General features: G+C 31.9%; 1 protein-coding gene across 4 annotated transcripts; it reads left to right on the forward strand.

Annotated features, from left to right (window-relative positions):
* The first annotated feature begins 2,425 nt into the window (after positions 1-2,425).
* On the forward strand, positions 2,426-24,587 carry LOC139503920 (cytochrome P450 3A24-like). 4 transcript variants are annotated; one of them, XM_071293934.1, is made up of 15 exons: positions 2,426-2,536; positions 6,228-6,322; positions 9,016-9,112; positions 9,654-9,706; positions 10,219-10,315; positions 12,030-12,146; positions 13,173-13,261; positions 14,791-14,939; positions 15,800-15,927; positions 16,510-16,624; positions 19,176-19,333; positions 20,993-21,081; positions 22,257-22,394; positions 22,876-23,038; positions 24,274-24,587. In XM_071293934.1, exons 2-15 carry the CDS (start codon positions 6,249-6,251, stop codon positions 24,346-24,348), a joined length of 1,542 nt encoding a protein of 513 aa, XP_071150035.1. In that variant the 5' UTR covers positions 2,426-2,536; positions 6,228-6,248; the 3' UTR covers positions 24,349-24,587. The 4 variants fall into 4 exon arrangements, with proteins under 4 accessions (XP_071150035.1, XP_071150036.1, XP_071150033.1 ...); XM_071293935.1 differs by having other exon boundaries at positions 2,427-2,536; positions 6,231-6,322; XM_071293932.1 differs by lacking the exon at positions 2,426-2,536 and adding an exon at positions 4,669-4,856 and having other exon boundaries at positions 6,231-6,322.
* The last annotated feature ends 815 nt before the right edge of the window (positions 24,588-25,402 follow it).

Below are 25,402 nucleotides of genomic sequence, written 5' to 3' on the forward strand. Positions count from 1 at the left end.
ACACGTTTCATCTATCCTGTTAAAAAGGCATGTATATAATAATTTCATTGAAACATATGATCTGACAATAAATATAAAATAAAGTATAGGTTATTATAACTGTTGTACTGAAATGACAAAATTGTTTCATATTTATGATAAAATGGATTGATCCTAGCAGGGAATCGAACCCCATTCTCCTATTTAAAAAAAAATAGGCGTAATTACCAATATACCACCGAAGTTTCCAATGCATTTTACAAATACAACAAGATTGTCACTCAGTTTTAATTTTAATCATCATGTAATACAGCATTTTAAATCTTCAGATGCACAATGGCGTGCACTTTTATCAACTTTACAGGGTGTAGCTACCGCAAGTATAGTCCAAATAATTATGACGTTTGGCAAGGCTATTTTAATTTTTTTCTGGGACGCCACAAGGCTATTTTAATTTTTTTCTGGAACTCAACAATGCTATTTTATTTTTTTTCTGGGACGCCGTCTTAGGAAGGCGTCCCAGAAAAAAAAATTAAGATAGCCTTGCCAGACGTCGTAATTATTTGGACTACCGCAAGTATAAATGAATCTCTGTCAAAAGGCCCCTCCTGCCAAGTCTCGAATGTCAGCACAACTTTATCAAGGAATCCTCTATCAGATATGAACATATTTACCAATGCTACCATAACCGGCGGAACATTTACGATTAATTTAGTAACTATAGACCTACCGATTCTCCTTGTGCGTCCACCGCTATTGACAACTGACTTGAACATGTGCGTGTCAGAAATTGACTTCAAACGAAAAGACGGTTGAATTATAACTTTTCTGTTATATTGTGACACAAATGTCGTTTTAGTTAATAAATTTGTTAATTTCTGTTTCAATTTTGAATTTTAGAAAAAACAACTTTGCGAAATTAAACTGGTTTGAACCAGTTGGATACAAATCGACAGGGAGGTTGATGGAAGATCCTACACAAATACTGTACACTTATACACAGCGAACATAGAAATTACCGTAAATGACCTAATCATAATCGAAATAATTGATTATCACTCTGGCAAAAATAATCACGAGTATAATGCCTACCCATGTTAAAACTACAATAAAGTATAGCTGGCATCAATTATTTCTTAAATAAAGTACAATTCTTAAATAGGTACTGGAGTTTGAATTACGATTTTTAGCCATGTCTGTGTTGTTGGGGTAAAAAGCATGATACAAAGAGAAACTATCAACAATAACAAAAGAAAAAAAAAGGGAAACAAAATCAGCAGCAGTAAAAGATCAATCAACTGAAATTCTAGTCATGAATATATTCTAGCGTAATACATTGGAGCTTGGCTTTCTAATTTCCATAAAAACATACTGCATTCTATTTCAAAAATGAAATGCCGACTAGCGGTATTTTTAAAATACATCGTACTTATTCAAGACGAGAAAAAAAATGAATAAATAATAATACAATGTATAATAGTGCAGAAATATAACATTCATTTCCTTTTCCTGTTCTGGTAATTCAAGATATATTTGGTTGAAATGCACTAGAAATTACCAATTGAGGGGAACTAACTCCGTAATTTGCTATCATTCTAACCAAAAGTTATCTGGAGATTACTCGAATTACCAGACACACAGAAACGAAAAAGCTACCATTCCTACCTCAAGATGAACGTTACTTCAAATTGGATGATTAAGTTGGTTTGGTTTTTTTTCGGTCAAATTTGAAATTCTTCTAAATTGCCTGACGTTTACAAAGACTTAAATGTATATAGCACAGTTCACACAGATTATAAAGATGAATAAAACAAATTTTCATTTTTGGAAAACTGCATGGAATTTTTCAATTTCAAACAATATTCTCAAGCTTAAACTTATTAAAAATTTTCATTTTGCCTTATTCTACATGTGTAACTTCCAAAAATTATTTTTCGAATAAAAAGAAGCAATACACTATTCAAATTCAACATGCGTCGGTGTGAGTTATCACATCGGTGAAATATAATTGTATTTAGTACAATTAAAACATGTGTTACGTAGACAAAACAAGGAGATGCAATATTCGGAAATAATGATAATTTCAGATATATGAGAAGGTATATTAGACATGTAATTACAATGTTTAAATTAATATTTACGGATGGACAATAGTATCATTTTAATATAGATAGCCTAGCTATACCCTATTAGAAGATACAATCAACAACTCATGTTACTTCATTTAATTTACTGATGATTATGTATAACATATCAAAAAAATATACATACAAGTTTTTTTATTTTTTTTTATTTTGATACAATCATCAATCTTTAAGTGTAATTATTGTCAATTTTTTAATATATCTTGTGCGTAAACAACACAACTTGTTTCGCCAATTCTTTTAAAACCTTTTTTTTCAAATTGGAAAGATAATATTAAATTGACTTCGATTGACAAATACGTACCCGAATTCGTCAATATATCTGATCAATGTACGTGTCCACACGTGGGTTTATGATGCACGACTGGGAGATTTCATTTTCTTGCTTGTGACAGTCCTACAGACAGTAGTTGGTAAGTTGAAATTTTAAAGATGTTATGTAAATATTATCTGTATGTAAATATCCGAAAGGTTTGTTAGTTTTACTTCCTTTTTAAAATTAAATACTTTTGAAAATTTGTGCCTTTGCACTCAATGATCATATAATAATAAAATCAAAATTATTCTTAAAATAAAGGTCAAATTAGAATAGAGGATGTATAAAATTTAAACATCGGTTATGAACTATTGCATATATCGATATTTGCTGAGTTCTAATTATTATTTGTTTTTATTCTTTACTTTGATTGTTTTATAGTTTTATTTTTGTTGGAAAAAGGGGTAAGTGTTGGGGTCGTTGTTCCAAGTAAAAAAATATTGGTTTACAGACTAGCAGAATATGTTTCATACATATCAAGTTTAAAAAAAATAATACATAATTTACGCAGGGTTTTTAGAGCAATATGATAAACATTAAAGTCCAGCTCTCAGCTTACAGAGGATATAATGTTATGTGCAAAACAAAGTGTACCATGTTGCTATTACAAACAAAACTGTAACTTTCTATTCATATTTTTCTTTTCCTACTGACTGTATATTTTTGTTAAATATATCAAAATTGTTCACAATTATCATTTTATTTTCGGAAATCAATTTTCTTTTATCTTTTACACATCAACACACACTACTTAAAACATTTTACGGGGTTACATGGAATAATATATGTGTTGTTAATCAATGTGTCGGATTTTTTTCAAAACAAAATGGCATATAGACAAAGCAAACAATCATATATGATTCCATACATGCGCATTGCTTTCGTTTTTATATTAAATGCTTTTTGCGAGTTTAAGGTTCATTATAACAAATGGACAAAAATTGCTGTGTTTAGAGTACAAAAAACTACTCCGAGTACGGACTACATTCATCTTTCTTTGATGGTACATGCATACTCTATTTATAAAAAATATACCGAACACTTTATCCCATTTACGGATTAGTATTAAAAGTAGTGCATTTCAGTGAAGAAAACAAATAACAATAACTTCTACTTTTTTCCGTCCTACAGACTTGACGAAGTCTAATGGCAATTGGTCACGAAGTCTTGTGGCAAGTGGTCACTTTGTCTAATGGCAAATGGTCAGTGGATCTAATTGCAAATGGTCACAAAGTCTAATTGCAAATGACCAGTGAATCTAAGTAGACATGGTAACCATTTGCCATTAGATTCACTGGCAATTCGCCATTAGACATGGTGACCATTTGCCATCAGATTCACGGGCCATTTGCCATTGGACATAGTGACCATTTGCCATTAGACACAGTGACCATTCGCCATTAGATCCACTGACCATTTGCCATTAGGTTCACTGACCATTTGCCACAAGACTTGGTGACCAATTGCCATTAGACATAGTGATCATTTGCCATTAGGTCCACTGACCATTTGCCATTAGACATAGTGGCCATTTGCCATTAGATTCACTGACAATTTGCCATCCGACATAATGATCATTTGCCATTAGATTTACTGACCAATTGCCATTAGACATGGTGACTATTTGCCATTAGATTCACTGACCATTAGACAAAGTGACCATTTGCTATTAGATTCACTGGCAATTCGCCATTAGAAATGGTGACCATTTGCCATCAGATTCACGGGCCATTTGCCATTGGACATAGGGACCATTTGCTATTAGCGACATAGTGACCATTTGCCATTAGACATAGTGACCATTCGCCATTAGATTCACTGGCCAAAAAAGCAAAAGTGTCGGACAAAAAGCTAAATAATCGGACAAAAAGCAAAACGGACAAAAAGCAACGGACAAAAAGCAAAAGTGTCGGACAAAAAGCAAAATAATCGGACAAAAAGCAAAACGGACAAAAAGCAACGGACAAAAAGCAAAAGTTTCGGACAAAAAGCAAAGTAATCGGACAAAAAGCAAAAACGGACAAAAAGCGAATTGCGGACAAAAAGCACCGTATCATACGATACTATGTAATCATCATAAGGAGATTCATCAAAGCTATCCAACTGCTCAGAACTGTTTACAACTTATACAGAGAGAGTTCTGACTGGTTGTGTGTAATGGTTATCAAAAAGAAATTTAAAAAAATTGTTTTTGTTCAATTCAAGTCCATTCGTACCATTAAACATAGTTTTGCATGGGTAATAGTGTGGATAAAAGTAACTTTATACTGTAAATCAATTCATTTCTCATCATATACCGGTATACCCAACCACTGTGAAATATTAAGCAATTGCTGACTTGGCTATTGAACACATTTTTAAATTGCTCATGCATGTTTGAATGCTTAAGGAAAAACCAGTTGACGTCAAAGGGACGGGTATGTGCATTTTTTTCCTATTTTATAATTTGTTTCTCTTTTCTTTTCTCAATTGCATTCGAACCAAATCAATGTTTCTTATCAATTTGAAACAGAATATTTTATTTTCTTTCAATGAACAGAAAATCAAATGTTTATACACCAAAAGCAACATGTTTCTCCCAATAGTTCGATAAAATCGAATGTGTCTTAGTCAATGCTGCAGCCGAGTATTTTTTCTGCCCCTTGGAATAGATTTTTTTTTTTTTTTAAATTTTAAATTTTAAATTTTCTTTAAAATTCAATACCTTACGAATATTGTGTTCGTTTAAAATCATACTACCTGTTTTTTTGCAATTTTATTAACATGTTTAACCCCGCCACATTCTGTATGAATGTTTGTCCCAAGTCAGAAGCCTGTAATACAGTGGTTGTCGTTTGTTGCTGTTTTACAGGTTTGATCTTCGTTCATTTTGTAAGCCCCATTTATGGGCATTATGTTTGCAGGTCTGTGCGTCCGTTCGTTCGTTAGTCCGTCTGTTTGTCCCGCTTCTGGTTAAAGTTTTTGGTCGAGGTAGTTTTTGATGGAGTTGAAGTCCAATCAACTTGGAACTCAGTACACAGTTCCCTATGATATGATCTTCCTAATTTTATGCAAACTTGTTTTTTTACCTTATTTTCACGGTCCACTGAACACAGAAAATGATAGTGCGGATGGGGCATCCGTATACTAGGGACACATTCTTGTTGTACATAAATTAGACCGTTAGATTTTTTTTTCGTTTGGGTTGTTTTACATTTGTCATTTTGGGTCTTTTATTACTTACTATGCGGTATGGCTTTGCTCATTGTTGAAGACAGTACGGTGATCTATAGTTATTAATTTCTATGACATTTTGTCTATTGTGAAGAGTTGTCTCATTGGTATTAAAAGAAAGAAGTAAAATCACAAAAAAAGTACTATTTCCCAGCAAATACGTCAGGGGTTATATATAAAAGAAGAAGATGTAGTATGATTGCGAATGAGACAAATCTCCACAAGAAACCAAATGACACAGTAATTATCAACAAAAGATCACCGTACGGACTTCAGCAGTGAACTAGTGATTGTGGTTAAAATTTACAGACAGTCTGGTGTTAACCGTTTTGGACATAATTAGTTCGTAAACCTTCGAGGATTTTTTTTGTATGAAAATTGGTTAGAACCTTATCTCCAAGACCAAAAAAATCATCTAAGTTTGATTCTTTTTTTAATTCTGTATTTTATGGATAAATGGACTCCCTTTCAAGTCACCACTACACTTTGATACTGACAGCAGCAGTCGTAAGAGAGACACAGGGTTCCAAGGATTCCCTTACCTTTTTTTTATATAATGCCTCTCTTTTCTATAGTAGTTTAAAGTCGACGTTGCCATGGAGATATTTGGTTTGCCAGACATACCTGTACCGATGCTTATCCTGATTTTGTTGTTTTGCTCACTTTATATGTATGTATATGTTTTATTCTATTATACTTTTAAATTAAGATTATAAAGTGGAGATGTGGAGGATGAATATCAATTTCTATTCCAATGTGTTAAATTTAATGATGACCGCATTCATCTATTTCAAGAGATAACTAAAAGTTGCCCAAACTTTTTAACTCTTAACGCAAGAGATACACTGATATGGCTTATGAACACAGAAGATAAGTCTATTCTCACTGCTGCATGGTAATTTATTTCGAAAAATTGTTAATTATGTGGCTTTCTTGTCTGCTTCAGACACGAGGAGGACTGTGTAAATAACACAGCTCCTTGAGTACCGCCCCTTGGTGTCTGTTGCAGTAGGGAAACCTTCAATATTTTCAATACCTATTACTGCAGTATATTGTATTTGCTGTGAATATACATGAAAGTTTTACATTTCTGTTTGCTTTTCTGCATCAGATACGAGGAGGATTTTTAGAGCTTTTAAGATCACAATCCTAGAGCATCGTCCCTTGGTGTCTGTTTCAGCTAAACAATCATTTATATTTATACATTTCCAGCAAAATATATTAAAATCAAGTGAGAAAAAAAATAAAAAAAATAATAACTAAATAAATAAAAAAATAAAAAAAAACTCTCGAGTAGCAACTCTTAAATATTTTTTGTATTTAACAAATAATACCTGTATCACTTTATTTCAATAGTTTATTTTATAATGTTATGTAAAATACTGTATGTTGTATCAATTATATATGTTATGTGTATATATGCCCCCCCCCCTTTGGGACCTAATTTGGAAAAATAAAATTTATCTCATCTTATCTTATAGTGATTGATATTATAACTATTACTGATGTACTCCTTTTTTGACATTCTTTTACCAATTATATATAAAAAGAAGATGTGGTATGATTTCCAACTCTCTACAAGAGACCAAAATGACACAGACATTAACAACTGTAGGTTGTATAACAGTACAACATAAGAACGAACTATAAAAATCAGTTGAAAAAGGCTTAAATCATCAGATGGACAAAAATACAGGTGGACGTGGCCGGGTACTTGTACATCCCAACAATAAAAATACACTAGGAACAGTTCTGAGAGTACTCGCAGTTAATTGACAGCTAGTTCAAAGCCACTAACAACTAATAAAAACATCATGCATCTAAGACTAAATTATGTCCGTTTGTTTTGTTCACACAGCGTTGTTAATATAATGTATTTTTATCCAACTGTCATACAGGTTCGAGGTTTAGCTAGATATACAAAAGGAAATGCCTGTACCAAGTCAATAATATGACAATTGTATTCCATTCTATTGATGTGTACGAGCTTTTGATTTTGACATTTGATAATGAACTTTCCGATTTGAATTTTCCTGGTAGTTCGATATTTTTGTTACATAATTCTTTGATCATTCATTAAGTCATGGTCATCAAATGCAGCAAAGCTTATTCATTTTACATAGACTGATTGTTGGTCAGTTCCTTCCCTTTGTCATCCGGTTTGTTTTGTTTGCTCATGTTCGTAATCTAGTGATATTGCGAGGGTTTGTTTTCTTATTAGTATATTGCCAGTGATCAATTGCTTCCCTCTTTGCCACGGTACTTATGCTACTCAGGTTGTGAGCTATGTATGTTGCCATGATTTGTGTGATATCCTTGTTGGCAAAGTTAGCTTGATACCAACGTTGTCAAGGTTCGTTGCTATCGATTTATTCATGGTTCGTGCTGTATGTGTTTTTTTTCCTGTCATGTTGTCTGAGTTCGTTTACTAGCCATCATGGTTTTCGTCGTTCATTACTTGTAAGTAATGGATACAATTTGCATATAGACCAACAAATAATTTGGATAAAAACTTCCTTTAACGTTACAAGTAGTATGTCGGAAATACATTTTCATCTTTCATTTTGCGATACATATTGTAAAGTTTTAAAGGAGATTGAACTTAATTTACAAACAAATATAACTGAATATGTAATCCGTGTACCTGTTAAAATCAAAGCAGACTAAAGTTCATATCATGATATCTCATTTTACCTATCAAATTAAAATTATAGCCAATAAATATAAATATAATTAATCTCAATAAGTCAGATTTACACTTTTCTATTGAAGTATTGATTATAATGACTAGTATGCCAGTCGATTGCTGATTATATTTATCATTTTATTCATTGCACGAACGATTATTAATATATTTTGAATTTTAAAATTTTATACAAACGGTCAGTAACCTCTAAAATAAGTTAAATACAATATATAAAAGTCGTTTGATCATTAACTTGTTAATAATTAAGAGTAAAAACGGCGAAAAACAAGATAAATAAGGAAAATGAGAAAAGTCAGCTTTTTTCCAAAAACTCAATAAAATTTTAATAGTGATTTGATCAATCAGAATAAAGTCAATTTTCTGTTACAGCATCGATTTCAATGTTCACCACATTCTACCTTATATTTTGGTATTTACATATCAGTCAGTGAAATCTCAGTTTTTTATAATTTTATTGCGACAGAAAAAGAGGTTCCAAAAGTCTCTAATACACAGTATTATCGACTAAATACTTAATATATAATATATATATATATGATTGGGAAGTACTGACATTTTTGAAAATCCATTGGTGGCCTTCGGTTGTTGTCTGCTTTTTGGTCGGGTTGTTGTCTCTTTGACATATTCCCCATTTCCATTCTCAGTTCTATTTTTAGATTCACCGCATGGAAGCATTCGTTATGGAGAAGGTTAGGTTATCCAGGACCGATACCATTCCCTTTTCTTGGCAATCTTAAAGAAATGGCACTTAAGGTAATACTGCAATGGTGGATTACTTCATTGATTAACAGATTTTAAAAAAACATGTTCAGCCCTAAATAGTATATATATAGATTTTATGGATATTTAAGGAATGACTGTAATATTTTTTCTGTCTACGAAGTAATAACATCAAAAATGTGGTGCACACTTAATACCTCGCGTAAATGGAAGTGTGTACCCCATTGTTTATGATATTTAGAATAGACAAAAAGAAATATTACAGTTATTCCTTATAATTTAATTCTAAATTTCAATCTCAAGCCGGAGTTAATCATGAAAAAACGTTAATGACGTAACGGTCACATGACAAAAGTGTTTTTACTCTCTCGTCAAGTTTTATCAAAAGCTGATGAACTACCAAGGACAGGAAGTATTTCCCTTCCTGGATTTTGCATGAACAAATTCCGTTTTATGTCAACCTCCATCATCTCCTGTCATTTCGGAATGTTCCCTTAATTTTACCAAATATCCTTTTGCATTATGAATGTTATTACTTTATGAATTAAAACATGTAGATGTCATTTTGTTGCAGGGCGTAAACAAGAATGATCAAGACTTAGTACCAAAGTATGGTGGTGTTGTAGGGTAAAATATTACCTATAATACATCTTTATACTTATCAACATTTTTTGCAACTCAAAGCGTTTAGAATATAGTTCAATATTTTTAATATCAGGTTGTAATGGAATAAATAGCTACAAAGGATTCGTTCTACCTTATATAAAGAGCAAGGTTTGACAAATAAGCCTATGATTTGCTTACTTCAGATTATACAGGGTAAGACTTTTAGGATTGTTCCAAATTTTCCAAATGAAATATAACAGCATTGTACTCATCTTTGATCTTCAGAAGTACTTCTTTTAGAAGTGGCTAGTTTTTTATAGATTCAATGTATTTGTTGTATAAAATGTGTATGATTACATGCTTATATAACATGTATTATATTTTATCATTGATAAGTTCACCTTTTATGGTAAAATTAAACCTTGATTTTAAGCATGGAATAAATATCCATAGTTACACCTTTTAAAAAAAGATACATGACACAAGCTTTAATGTTATACAATATTTGACCGTGTACTGCTTGAATTTTTCAGAATATTTAATGGCACGATCCCTGTACTATTAGTAACTGATCCAGATCTAATCAAAGAAATATTCATTAGAGAATCCGAAACATTTACAAATCGTGTAGTGAGTATTTGCAAAAGAGTTCAGACGGTGCAAGGTTATATCCAAGGCCTGTAATTTTATAAAAGCTTTCGAAGGTCGTGATTATTTATTTACAATAACTTGTCTTATGTAACAATTCAGGAATATGACAAATGTTATCTATTCGTATGATGTGTTTGAGCTTTTGATTTTGACATTTGCTTAGGGACTTTCGGTGTATAATTTTCTACGGATTTTGGCATATTTGTTATTTTACTTTTTATATCTACATTTTTCAATTGTGTTTTTGTCGAGCCTGCAACTTTTGTTGCAGAAAGCTCGACATAGGGATAGTGATCCGGCGGCGGCGGCGGCTACGGCGGCGGCGGCGGTGTTAGCTCACTTCTTAAAAGCTTTATATTTTAGAAGGTGGAAGACCTGGATGCTTCATACTTTGTATATAGATGCTTCATGTTACGAAGTTTCCGTCAGTCACATGTCCAATAACCTTGACCTCATTTTTATGGTTCAGTGACTACTTGAAAAAAAAGTTCAAATTTTTTGTAATGTTGAATTCTCTCTTATTATAAGTAATAGGATAACTATATTTGATATGTGCGTACCTTGCAAGGTCCTCATGTCTGTCAGACAGTTTTCACTTGACCTCGACCTCATTTCATGGATCAGTGAACAAGGTTAAGTTTTGGTGGTCAAGTCCATATCTCAGATACTATAAGCAATAGGGCTAGTATATTCAGTGTATGGAAGGACTGTAAGGTGTACATGTCCAACTGGCAGGTGTCATCTGACCTTGACCTCATTTTCATGGTTCAGTGGTTATAGTTAAATTTTTGTGTTTTGGTGTGTTTCTTCATACTATATGCAATAGGTCTACTATATTTGTTGTATGGAATGATTGTAAGATGTACATGTCTAGCGGGCAGATGTCATGTGACCTTGACCTCATTTTCATGGTTCAGTGGTCAAAGTTAAGTTTGTGAGTTTTGGTCTTTTTACCTAATACTATATGCCTTAGGTCAACTATATTTGGTGTATGGAAATATTTTATGATCTTTATGTCAGTCGCGAAGGTTTTATTTGACCGTGACCTCATTTTCACAGTTCATTGCACAGTGTTCAGTTTTTGTGTTTTGGTCTATTTTTCTTAAACTATAAGTAATGGGTCAACTATATATGTTGTATAGAAGCATTGTTAGCTGTACATGTCTGCCTGGCATGGTTCATCTGACCTTGACCTCATTTTCAAGGTTCATTGGTCTTTGTTGAGTTATCTTGGTTAATGTTAAGTTTATGTGACAGTTGTAATAAAGCTTAGCTTTATACTCAGGACTATCAACATAATATCAATGATAAGTATAGAAGGCAAGACATTTCAGCGTGTACACTCTTGTTAACTTTTAACAAACATGGCCTCAATAGGAGAAGGATATGGCGTTGTGAAAAATAAGACTGTTTTTCAGACCATGTGTAATCCGTCATAATTTGTCTTTATGTGCATGTTTATTTTGTATTGTATCAAAGATAGCTTGTAATTTGTTTCCTTATTTGTATAGTTCATACACTGTTCGTTTACGTTCCAATGATCAAATCAGGATCGCAAAACATATGCACTATTCATTGATGGCAATAACGAACAAAGAGTTAAATTGACTTTTATATCAACATGATCAAATTTACTGCATGTTGCGAATGCACATCAATATACACATGTTAAAACGATGATTTTATCTTAAAGGTTATATTTCCTGCCGATGAGGTGCTCCAGGGTCAGATTTCTGTATCTGAAGATGAACACTGGAAATTCATTAGAAGCATTATGCAGCCTACGTATACTTCAGGAAATCTGAAACATGTATGTCTAAAACAAGTGTCAAACAAATTATTGTATACAGTTATCTTTCTGAATTTTACTTTTTGTCATGGAAATCCATTCAACTTTTAAGCCTCTATTTTGTAGATTTTGATAGTAAAGTTATGATCAAATATTAAATTTCCATTATTAATTGACTGCTCTAAGTATAGATATAATGTCTCATTTATACAAAATGATTACGTACCAAGTTGCAATATCAGTTCTTTTTCGTACTTCCCATTTCATTGAGCGGTATTATGCACATTGCAAATTAATGTTGTTTTGATCTTAGTTTAAACATATTTATTTATAGTGGATTGGGAAACAAGTTTTACAACTTATATTAATCCCTTTCCACTTTGCGGGTGCGAGTGCTGCCTTGTAGCGGCATTAGCCTACTCTTTTTCGAAATCTACAAGGGTGTCTTTAACGTGCAAGAGATATGGCTCTCTCTTAACACGGGCCAGCCATTTATCGTCCCCGTCCGACGGACTATCATCGTTTCCTCAAGACCATACTCGCAAATGGTGTCAAGGGAGAGCCGAAAATTGAGTTCCTGAAATTTTCATCCCAAACGGGAATCGAACCAGGAACCTTTGTGTTAGTAGTCCGATGCACTAACCACTACATGTTTTGATCTTAAACACAACAATTGAATCGAACCACGATTTGGGTCCTCGTTGACTGAGTGGTATTAGAATTTCATCTAATGTTATCATATCCTGTCATATACAAAAACCGAATTTGTGAGTTCGAACCCTTCAATTGGCAGATGCGTTCGACTCCCATTCTTTACTGTCTATGATTTTCCGATTTTCTTGACAAAGGTCGGTGTTTGTCATTGGATCTCTTTTCCATTAACAGCTGACTTCTACAATAAATATGTTTATACCATCGAATCTTTTGATACGATTTTACTTTTTGATATCGAGAATTATTTGTTATTTAAAATATGTGGTGTAACTTACATACTTCATGTTGTAGATCAAAAGTTCCTGATGAAATTTAATTTTAAATATTTGATAGATTCTACCAACGGTACAGAAGTCTTGTGATGATCTTGTCAATGTAATTGCACAGAGAGTTGCAGGTGGTGCCGTCATAGAAATGAAAAAGTGGGTTTATCGTTTTTTATAGTCTAAGTACTCTGTAAACAGCTTGATTATTTTTCTTATGATTTTTAAAATTTATTTTGTCCAAATACAGTAATTTAGCAATGTTCAAATCTCTTAATTTAACCGATAAGGAAGAAACAAATCAACTTTTCTCTACACTGTACACTCTACTGCTTATCAGTCGTTTTCACATTTTGATTCAGATTAAATTTAAGTTAGTGTTTATTTAAAAAAATAATTGGAAAAAACATGTGAAAAATGAAAATTTTTGCTTTACCAAAAGTATCTCAAAAACGAAATTTACAACAAAAAACAAGATATATGGCTAAAGTTTGTAATTGTTTTTTCATGTGGCACACATTCAGTTGATTTACTGGTCATCCATTTGCAATCTTTATATAAGATGACCTGCCTAATGGTAATAGCAATTACTTCATCCTTGTATAGTAACGATGGTAACATATTGATTTGACTAGTTACAAACGGCATCCAGACCACAAATTGGAATTGAACCCAGTTGAGTCTGCTTCGATAGAAAAGAAGTTCCAAATCTTTAAAACTATAAGGCATTTTGTTAACGTACATAGGAACAAGTACTGTAAACCAACTTATTTTCTTGGATACTTTATTTTGCGGTCAGCTCTTTCTATCACAATTCGCGGCGATTGAAATTCGCAACTTTCAAATTCACTTAAAGTTGTAAGATAAGGATAACGAAAATAAATTGCTCGTGAAAATTAGTTGGTTTACAGTAACCGCAGCAACATAAAATTTCAATACCACATTGATTTATAGGTAGCTGAATTAAATGCTACTAATTATTATGTCAATTTTTGTCTTTAATTTTGAGCATAATGTGCTTTGTATATATGCCTTGTTGTGTTTCGTTGTTGACTTATTGTTTGTTTAACTGCTGTTTCCCTATTTTCGACATTTGTTCTAATGTCTGTTTGTTCACTCATTGTTGTCATTATTATGGAATTGTATGCGACTGTAATACATGTGAGAGGTTTAACTAGCTATAAAACCAGGTTAAATCCACCATCTATGCCTGGGATAAGAAAATCCTTAGTATTTAAAAAAAATTCAGGAATATGACAGTTATTATATACATGTTCGTCTGATGTGTTTGAGCTTTTGATTTTGCCATATAATCAGAGACTTCCCGTTATGAAATTTCCTTGGAGATCTTTTTTTTTGTTATTTTACTTTTAACATGTTTAAGTTACAATTAATTTCCCTATACTTGATATTACCACATGTAATTCCCTGGTCATTACCTTTGTCAAATAATTTGTAAACTATTTCGAATTAGTTGACAGACTAGTTTTAGTGCTAGCTGAAGACTGAGAACTAATAATAAAAAAGGCTAAAGACAAATTGGATAGGGTAGGTGTCGTTGCTTCATGAAATCAGACGAACCAAATTATTACTATTATCCCTAATACTTGTGAAATACAGGCATTTTCGATCTGAACTCTTGGATCTGAAATGATTACTCCTTAAATGTTTTTTTTTTCTATTTGTAGAATTTGCGGTGGATATACGATGGATGTGATTTGTAGCACAGCTTTTGGTCTTAATTCAAACTCTCTTAAAGAACCCGACAATGATTTTGTGGCATACTCCACGGGGATTCTTACGTCTAATCTTGTTAGGCCATATTTTATTATTTGTAGTACGTAAAAATATATTTTATTTCACCGAAAATATATTACAGTATAATCTTCAGCCATCGTAATAGACAAACGCAGCATTATTAATAAAGTTGACGAGAAGGATATTATATTGTAAAAAGTTTATTTGCAAATTACTGTTTTTTGTTTTATTAAGCTATAAACTTTCAATACTAGCAGTATTTTTTTTAATCAAAAATTGATACACACCCGATATATCACTTTTAATTTACGTAGGAAGAAACTAGTTTTGTCCGATATCGAAACAGTCTACGATTGACAAAGAGCAGCATATTGTATTTATAAAGTATAATTAACAGAAATAAGTTGTTAATTGGCAAACGGATTGTTATTAGATATTTCAAATATCGAATTGAAAACTATAATTTGGGGTGAAAAGATATAGCTTTTTCTTGATAAAGTGTATGCATTGTTTAATTATTTTTTGCATTGATCAAATTGAATGTTGAAAACATTACTGAGATTTAAATCTTTCTCTTGACATACTCGACTTTAAAAGCCGTTGCCGTGCTCTTACTTGCAATAACTCAAGTCAATAGCTTTTTTTATCTTATGTAAATGTTATTCTAATTTCCACATTATCTTTAAATCATCAACTTCTCATACCGAAAATGCTTTAGAATATTTTCATCTTAAATAACCAAATAGTTCAAAACGCTTTGTTGGAATACTATTAACAGGAACTCTTATAAACGCAACATATAAAAGGAAAGAGTGTATAATAATAGTAATAATTGAAGATCAAACCATATTTTGTATACTTCTTAATTAATAAAAGCACAATTTCAGAAAGGAAACGACTGTGACATTCAAGTGATCAAACAAGTTCTTTGTTTTTAAGTGGTATTCCCGTTTTTGAAGAATGTGATGGGAAGCCTTTTCAAGGTTCCAAAATTTGGAAGAGGTGTTGAACAGTTTTTTAGAAACGTGGTGTCCCAGATAATGGCGGAGAGAAAGATAAACAATAATGTATGTAAGAATGAAAGAGTAAATCTAAATAAAATATATCATACGACAATAACTTGGATAAATAAACCAATTTGACAGTAATTAATTAAAAATGTTTAGAAAATTATACTTGTAGGGGTTATTATAAAACGTAAAACTAAGCCTGAAATGGCATTTAAATAACCTTTTGCACATACCAGTATGACATCATGGATCCTGTTCTGGCGTCAAACTTTAACATCCGACATTTTAAAAAATTTTGTACTCTTCCGAATGAAATAAAAAATTGAAATTTACGAACATGTTTAAGTGAAAAATGTGAGAACTAGTATTTTGTATGATATTAAATGCATCACTTATGTCCGTTGCCATGTATAGTAGAACATATATTAACTTCAGACAAAATACAAAGATAAATGCAACAACACCACAAAAAATTGTAATTATAATGATAATAACAAAAAATAAAACTGTTAGAATCAATATCAATGGCTTTGCATCGTTGGCAAGTCTTAAAAAACGAAGTTTTGTTAATTATAATTAATAGGATTGTGTTTTTATTTTTTTTATTTTTACAGTAAATATCTTTTTGATTTTTTTCAGAACAATTTTCGAGATTTCATTCAGTCAATGATAACAGCTGAAAATGTCAAACCTAAAGGCAGTACAATCCAAAAAGATAACAAAGCAGAAATTATTTCTGCATATCAAAACAGAGGTAGTATTGAAATAATAAAACATGTTTTGCAATGTTTACTTTGGGTAAATGATATGTTGATATCCATTTCAATTTTTGTGGAACCGACGGTAATATTTCTTGTTATTATTATTGCTTCTTGTTTGTGTTAATATATTTTTTTCGACACGCCTAAGGTTAAAAGGAAATCTGGGTTTTTCGTCAATCAATTCCTTTGGTAAAATCAGGTGCCCGGAAGGATTATAAGTTTCTGTTCTTCTAATGGTGTAATGTAAATGCGCTATGTCTCAGTCTAACGTTAATTGCGATACTAGTTAGCCTATTTGTATTACCCTCTTCGCACGTAGTACATTTTTGTACCTGTCTTAATATTTGTGTATAAATACAAACAAATCTATAATTTCAACAATGTACACATTTGTCCTAGTAGTAGGGTTTATGCATGTATCTTAGTTTTATTGTTCTCATATATCCAATAAAACAAAATGTCTTAACATACAACATAATTGTTGCATAATTGATAATTATTATTTGTACGTGTAGTAAACGAAAATGTCTTTCCTGGATTATTGCAACCACTACTGCTACTTCTACTACTACGACGTATATACGGATATATACTACTACTACTTCTACTACTACGACGTATATACGTATATATACTACTACTACTTCTACTACTACGACGTATATACGTATATATACTACTACTACTTCTACTACTACGACGTATATACGTATATATACTACTTCTACTTCTACTACTACGACGTATATACGTATATATACTACTACTACTTCTACTACTACGACGTATATACGTATATATACTACTACTACTTCTACTACTACGACGTATATACGTATATATACTACTTCTACTTCTACTACTACGACGTATATACGTATATATACTACTTCTACTTCTACTACTACGACGTATATACGTATATATACTACTACTACTTCTACTACTACGACGTATATACGTATATATACTACTTCTTGTTCTACTACTACGACGTATATACGTATATATACTACTACTACTACTTCTACTACTACGACGTATATACGTATATATACTACTACTACTTCTACTACTACGACGTATATACGTATATATACTACTACTACTTCTACTACTACGACGTATATACGTATATATACTACTACTACTTCTACTACTACGACGTATATACGTATATATGTAGGACTCTAAAGTGCGATGGGGACGCTAAAGTACGATGGTCACGCTAAAGTGCGATGGTCTACGCTAAAGTACGATGCCTACACACGCTAAAGTGCGATGGTCTACGCTAAAGTACGATGCCTTCACACGCTAAAGTGCGATGGTCCGCGAAAATATAGACGTTATAAACGTACTATGGATTATGACGTGTACAGTCTTTTATACACAAAAAAAATGAACATGCCGAAAGATTAATGTAGATTATTTGATTAACAACTTTAAAGCAAATGTCCATGACTTACTCAGTTTAAACATGATAACTGTGTTTTGTCGGGTGAAGCAAATGTGGGTTTTTTTCGGTGCTAGAAGAAGGACTTTTGTCCTGCAGTCGACCATCTTACTATACATATACGAAAGTATACGCATAAATATCCTTTATCCTGTTTCTATTTGAAGCTAACGGATACATTGAAGTCATTGTTTATGTTACAGTTTACTTTGCCGTCCCCATTCAAATATTGATTCTAATGAAAAGTAAAGTCGGTAAGAGGTACGTCATGTTTCCATGCGTAAGTCATAAATTGTCTGCTGAAAAATTAGAACGAATTTTGTATTTGTAATTTACAATGACGACTTTGAGAGGAGATGTTCACATTAGTGATATACTGTGTGTACGGCAAGCTACACCAAATATCCAAATATGTGATACCGGCCTGAATTAAAAAAAAACATATACAGGATACATGTATATACAATGTAGATTTTTGTCACACCTAAATTACCATTTTAGCAATTATTACGTTTTCGTTCTTCTTAATTTAAAACAATGATCACTTAAGACTACCGGTAATTATAAAGCCAATCAAATATGTCATAAAACCTTGTACTAGCTTTCGCAAGAAGACTATTTTTTAAATCCGTGTTCTTTAATACTTTAAGCCCTTTAACATTACACCTTTAGTCCATCGCACTTTAACGTGATAAACCATCGTATTTTAGCGAACAAACAGCCATCGCACTTTAGCGTGATACACCATCGTACTTTAGCGTAGACCATCGCACTTAAGCGTGACCATCGCACTTTAGAGTACCATCGCACTTTAGAGTCCTACATGTATACTACTACTACTTCTACTACTACGACGTATATACGTATATATACTACTACTACTTCTACTACTTCTAGATATTTATAATAAGTGTATAAGTCCTATCCCACTCCAACTACGACGGAGAAAAATACGGGACCTTTCTAAATATAATAAAAAAAACATTACATCCATTTCTCATTTATTTTGATAGTATTTTTGAATCTGAATATATTATAAATAAATGGTAAAAAATGACAACATTGATTTGGTCTTGCAAAACATATTATAGGAATGACTGAAGATGAAATAGTAATGAATGCGATGATTTTCTTCGGAGCTGGGTATGATCTTACATCTAATACGCTTATGTTTGCTGTCCATGAACTCGCCTTACATCCTGAAATACAGGAGAAACTTTTCGAAGAAATAAACAATGAAATAGGAAAGGTAAGAATATATTGTATGAACGGATTTTGCTTCTCTTACAGTACTGTACTTATTGGTATTGTTGGAAAAGAGTCATATAATTAATTTAACTTAAAATAACTATTTATTCCGAACAAGCAAGATTTACTGAAGACAGCTCTAGAAATGACTTTAAAAGTAATTGTTATTTAATGAATGTTAAATGTATTAACGATATTCTAGTTCTAGTTACATCATGATAAAAAAAATCAGGTGTTTTCGTTTTATTATTATCTTAATTTAGGGATTCTAACGATGCATCTTTTCGTTTAATAAGGGGGATTTGCTTTTGACACTCTTTTTAACTTGTGATGGAGTTCCTTGAATTCATTAAACATGTTAAAGGTAACACTTTTGATGTGTTTGATTATATATAGATCAGACAAATCAATGTTATAGTCAATCAATTTATGAAGTTTGTGTATTGGTCGTATTTCAGCTATCTTTTGGTGAGTTGTTATAGCTCTGAAAACGTCTTACATAAGCAAATATGCTTTCTTCTTTTTGTGTCCAACAATTCGTTCATCAGTCAATTCGTTCATCCGTCAATACGTTCATTAGTTCTGTAATCCTGTAAAATGCTAGGTTTAGGTAGTTGAGTTATGGCAAAATCAATTTAGGCTTAGGACAAATTATCATCATAAAATATTTTTTTTTTATAAAAATATGGTTTTTACCTTGATTTGATGGATCACTAAACATTGCATAGGAATATCATTTTAGAAGTACATTTTCAGGTTACAAGGTTAAGGTTAATGATAGTGTACAAACAAGTGGCAACACCAATTGGAAGCTTCGTACACATTGTTAATTGTGAAGCGAACGTTTCATAACAATCGGCAAGTAGGGATATAATTACGATACTGTTGTCAAGTCATTAAAGATTGCATATTTTGGCGTTAATATTGAGTCACTGATAAGGTCTTTGCATCGGAACTAAACACATTTATTCTAAAAACAGTTGTTGGCATGACACGGATTATGTTCTTCTCATATATGTTATGATTGTATGATACTAAACCCCTAACGGGAAGGATTGTGCCTGATGTTCATATGATGAAATCATAATCTTTCAGTCAGTTTAATTGAAGTCTGGAGCTGGCATGTCAGTTAACTGCTAGTAGTCTGTTGTTATTTATGTATTATTGTCATTTTGTTTATTTTCTTTGGTTACATCTTCTGACATCAGACTCGGACTTCTCTCGAACTGAATTTTAATGTGCGTATTGTTATGCGTTTACTTTTTTACATTGGTTAGAGGTATAGGGGGAGGGTTGAGATCTCACAAACATGTTTAACCCCGCCGCATTTTTGCACCTGTCCCAAGTCAGGAGCCTCTGGCCTTTGTTAGTCTTGTATTATTTTAATTTTAGTTTCTTGTGTACAATTTGGAAATTAGTATGGCGTTCATTATCACTGGACTAGTATATATTTGTTTAGGGGCCAGCTGAAGGACGCCTCCGGGTGCGGGAATTTCTCGCTACATTGAAGACCTGTTGGTGACCCTCTGCTGTTGTTTTTTATTTGGTCGGGTTGTTGTCTCTTTGACACATTCCCCATTTCCATTTCGCAGGATTATGACGTAAAAAGACACATATCCTTGTTGGATTAATCGACGTTATCTTTCTCTTTCATTTTTAGGATGCTCCAACATATGAATCTATTTCAAGCTTACAATACCTAGATATGTTTTTGTCCGAAGTTCTCCGTCTTCATGCAGCTTTTCACAGGTAAATGCGCACATGTATACGTTATGCAAATCTTACAGAATATCTACGTGAATGAATTTTAAATGTTTATCATAAAATAGTCAAAAGGAATGCAATCAAATGAGGTTTCATAAATACATGCAGATACAGCTGAAAGATGACATTAAACTTATGTATATACATTAGAAAATTGATGTTGTTTGCTTTTGAAATTTGTTGACAAATTTGAACACAACTTGACTTGTCTTAACAAGAAGTTATTTTCAATATGTGAGGCAAGAAGTCTAAAATATAGAATTATTGACTTTTTATTTCAATTGATACAATGAACTTAAAATTTAAAAAAACCAACAGAAACGGCTTTCTCCGACTCATTTTTAGACTTATACCTCGAATTTGACATACACGGTCATCTCAGTACCGGAATCAATGACAAGAGATACGATTTTAATTTGAAATATGAATTTCCCCACCTTAGCAGCAATATAACAGCTTCGCCGGCATCTGGGATATACATTTCCAAACTTATTTGGTATTCAAGAGCATGCAGCAACAACTCAGACTTTGTATAACGTCATCAGTGTCTGAGCAGAACGTTGATTAACCAGGGGTATGTCAAAAATGTTTCGTCATTTTCTAACAAATTTCATCGGTAGGTACCAAGACCTTGTTGATAAAAATTCCATACCAACTTCACAAACAATACACGATGGTCTTGACGTATAAATTCTGGGTTCTAATGTAGCTTATCATGTTTTATAGGTGTTGTCTTCGTTACTTTTATTGTTTAGTGGTATCCGTTTGACATGGCTCTGGACTTTCTGCTATTGTGTTATTGTTGTATGATAATTTTGATATTCTTCTCTTGTCCATTGGATTGATATGTTTGAGATTTTGATTTCGCAATTTGATTAATGATTTTCCTGGGATGTCAGTATTTCTGGGATTTTTCTTTTTACCAACCAAATAAATATGTTATTCATCGAGACCAACGGCGTTGATAAATCATTGTATAAACTGACATCAAACATTTGTTGTAATATATAACTTTGTCAAAGAAAATTTTCAATTGAATATGAAGCAACAATCCAATGATCATCTCATTCAGTGATTTAAAAAAAAATATATTTAATTTATTTTAAGATGAACTTACTTGTAATATATCTATATTACACAACCCATAACTTTCTTCATAGGATTAACCGACATACCAAGAATGATATAACAGTTAATGGCATGTTTATACCCAAAGGAACAGACGTTACAATACCAATATCTGCCCTTCACAGGATTTCACAGAACTGGCCAGACCCAGACAAATTTGATCCTCAAAGGTATCATTTATTAAAATGTTTACACTTATAAGAATTATTTCTCTATACGCAACTTTAATCTTGTTTGATGACAAAGATGGCTTAACATAGAGGCATCCGTTATAAAAAGAAATGACAAAATTGCAAAAACGTTTATATATAATTCATCCAAAACACTTTCTTCAATGTATTGGAACAACCTTGGTTGTCTTATACTAGCGTACTTGTCTCGAGCACCAAAATGGTTTTATGCATTAAAAGAAGGGAAAACAATAAATGCAAAAAATAAAAAACGAATAATTAGATAAATAAAGAAATGGACAAAATAATTAAATAATTGATTAAATGAATAGATAAGACTTTACTAAACAGCAAAACCAATAACAATGAATAATAAGCAAAAGACTCAACACAAAACAATACAAAACGAACAAAATGCAAAAATGACAGAAAAGAAGAGTGTCGTTCAATTAGATGCATGCTCTGTTCGATATTTATATAGGTTCACAAAAGAAAACAAGGCAAAGAGGCCAATGTATAGCTACTTACCTTTCGGACTTGGACCACGTGTTTGTGTAGGAATGAGGTTGGTTGTTATGGAAACAAAGATGGCACTCATAGCAATGATACAGCATTTTAAATATTGTTCATGTTCCAAAACAGAGGTAGGCTTAAAAAAAATATTATTTTTTCATATATCAAAAGAGTATAGTATATGTAAAAAACTAAATATATAAGTGCCATTCGAAATAACCTTACAAAGAATGAATAAGTAACTCATGAAGAATGAAGTACTAGCATATTAGAGAACGCCTTCTACAAACATGCTCATCGCTATATTAATTACAAGTAAACTCGACGATGTCCTTGATAAAGGAATATTGGTTATCAGTTACCCCTCTTCCTAAATGTGTAGTTTATTTTTTTTTAAAACATAATAAAAAGTTGGAGACAATTATTTTAGTAGTTTACGGATGTTAATTTCTCATTTGTCAATTCCAAAATAAATAAACCAAGGTAAAACACAACCAGGGGGAATCGCAGGAACAGCAAACGAATAGGACCGAGTGCGTCGAAAAGATACTCATTCAACGCATGCAACGAATACACACTGAGTCAAATAATCAAAATGTCACGTAAGAGAATAAGACACAAGAGACAATGGTAAAGAGGAACGTGTACTCGCAGCTGCTAAGCCAAAGTTTAAAACGGAATTGCAACTAAAATATTGATCTTGTTTCCCAATATATAGGACCAATAAGTACACAGTTAAGCCCGTGGAATGCCAAAATATAAGTATGAGGATTATCTTTTTTTCTTATACTATGTTTCTGTAAAAGTAGCAAACTTATTAATAACGCAATTGTATGGAAAAAAGATTTTACATGGATCATTCGTTCAATTTGATCTTATTTAACATGTTAAATCTAAAAATTTATGACGGAATATCCCGTTATTAATAAGTTTGCTACTTTTACAGAAACATAGTATTAGAAACGAGAAAGGGATATTTTATGGTGTGGTGTAGAAATCAACTACTATGGTATTCAAATATAATCATCTATCAGATTTAGAAATTACCAGCTATAACCAATTGTTGTATATATATGAGGTTCTGAATAAGGTTTACATAATAGAGAATACTACTATCCGGGGGTGTTTAACGACCTTGCCTACTCAGAACGGTCTCACACAGTCGGTAAAATAAAATAATGTGCAAAAACCGCTGACAAAATGGGATAAAATTAAGAAAAAAGACAAATAGGGAAAAAAATAGAATAGAGAAATATCAAAATAAGAGACCCCCATCAAACCTTATTACATGTGTTTATTTGTATGTAAGAATATGTTAATGCATAATGCATGAAACATAAAAAAAATGTCAATTACTTTATTATAGATACCAATACCATTGGAAAAGGGACTTTTGGCACGACCACTCAATGGTGTATATATTCGAGTAGAGAAACGATAGAGTTAAAAACAAAGTGGATCTTATTAATCGTATGATTTTTATCATAACAATGCATAGTGAACAATAATCATTTATACCGTAGTGTTGTCTTATTATATATTGGTTTCAAGAAAAATACCTGCTCTTTCAAATTTGTGTATGAATTGACGATTTAGGTTAATCTATTGTATATTGATATTTTTCGCTTGTTTGTCTGTAACATGTATATTTTTATAAAATAAAAGGCAAATCGTTACTTATTGCTCTTTAACTTTCCAAACTTGAATATTCATTTATTGTTTTTGTTTGAAAGCATAATCAAAGATACAGAAAAGTCGATTTTTTTACAACTGATATCAAAACCACTACAAAAAGGAATTTTTGACAAGACCACTATATCGAGTAAATCTTCGAACAGAGAAAAAAATAGAGTTAAGAAACAACGAGGATGTTAACACTTCGTATATATCATATAAAATGTAAAGCGAACAATTATCATCATGTAAATATTATCATTGTTTTATCTTTTATGATTATATTGTTGTGTTCGTTCAGATTCTTGTACAAATTGGAGTCTAAAGGCTATCTTACGTATATTTTTATATATATATATATATGAGGAGTATGTTTTTTTTTCAATTTCAACTTTAAGTCATAAGTTGCTCTTTATTTATTGCATTTCAAAGTTTGAATATTAAAGTGTTTAGTTCGAATAAAGAGTTGTATCTTGTTTTCTTTAAAATGGATCTTTATTTGTAAAATTAGCAAACCCTAGGTTAATGATTGAGTTAAATCCTCATCTTTGTTTTTTTCTTTTGTCGATTTTATTTTTAAACCTGATGTTGTCTGTTTTATTGGACATATGATTTGTGATAGCCCTAAGATATCTTCTCCCTCTTTTGCATATTCATATCTTTATATCTTACAATAATGCCCATTCCTGAACAGTCATATTGATCATGAAATTAAAACAAGCATAAAGACGAAGGCATTTTAAAATTTACTATCTATTACATCTTTTTTGTTGGTGTCTTTGTTCCATTAATTAATTCGTAAGATTGTTTGGATCAGTTGT

This window comes from Mytilus edulis, chromosome 14, assembly GCF_963676685.1.
Source record: "Mytilus edulis chromosome 14, xbMytEdul2.2, whole genome shotgun sequence".
NCBI lineage: Eukaryota > Metazoa > Mollusca > Bivalvia > Mytilida > Mytilidae > Mytilus > Mytilus edulis.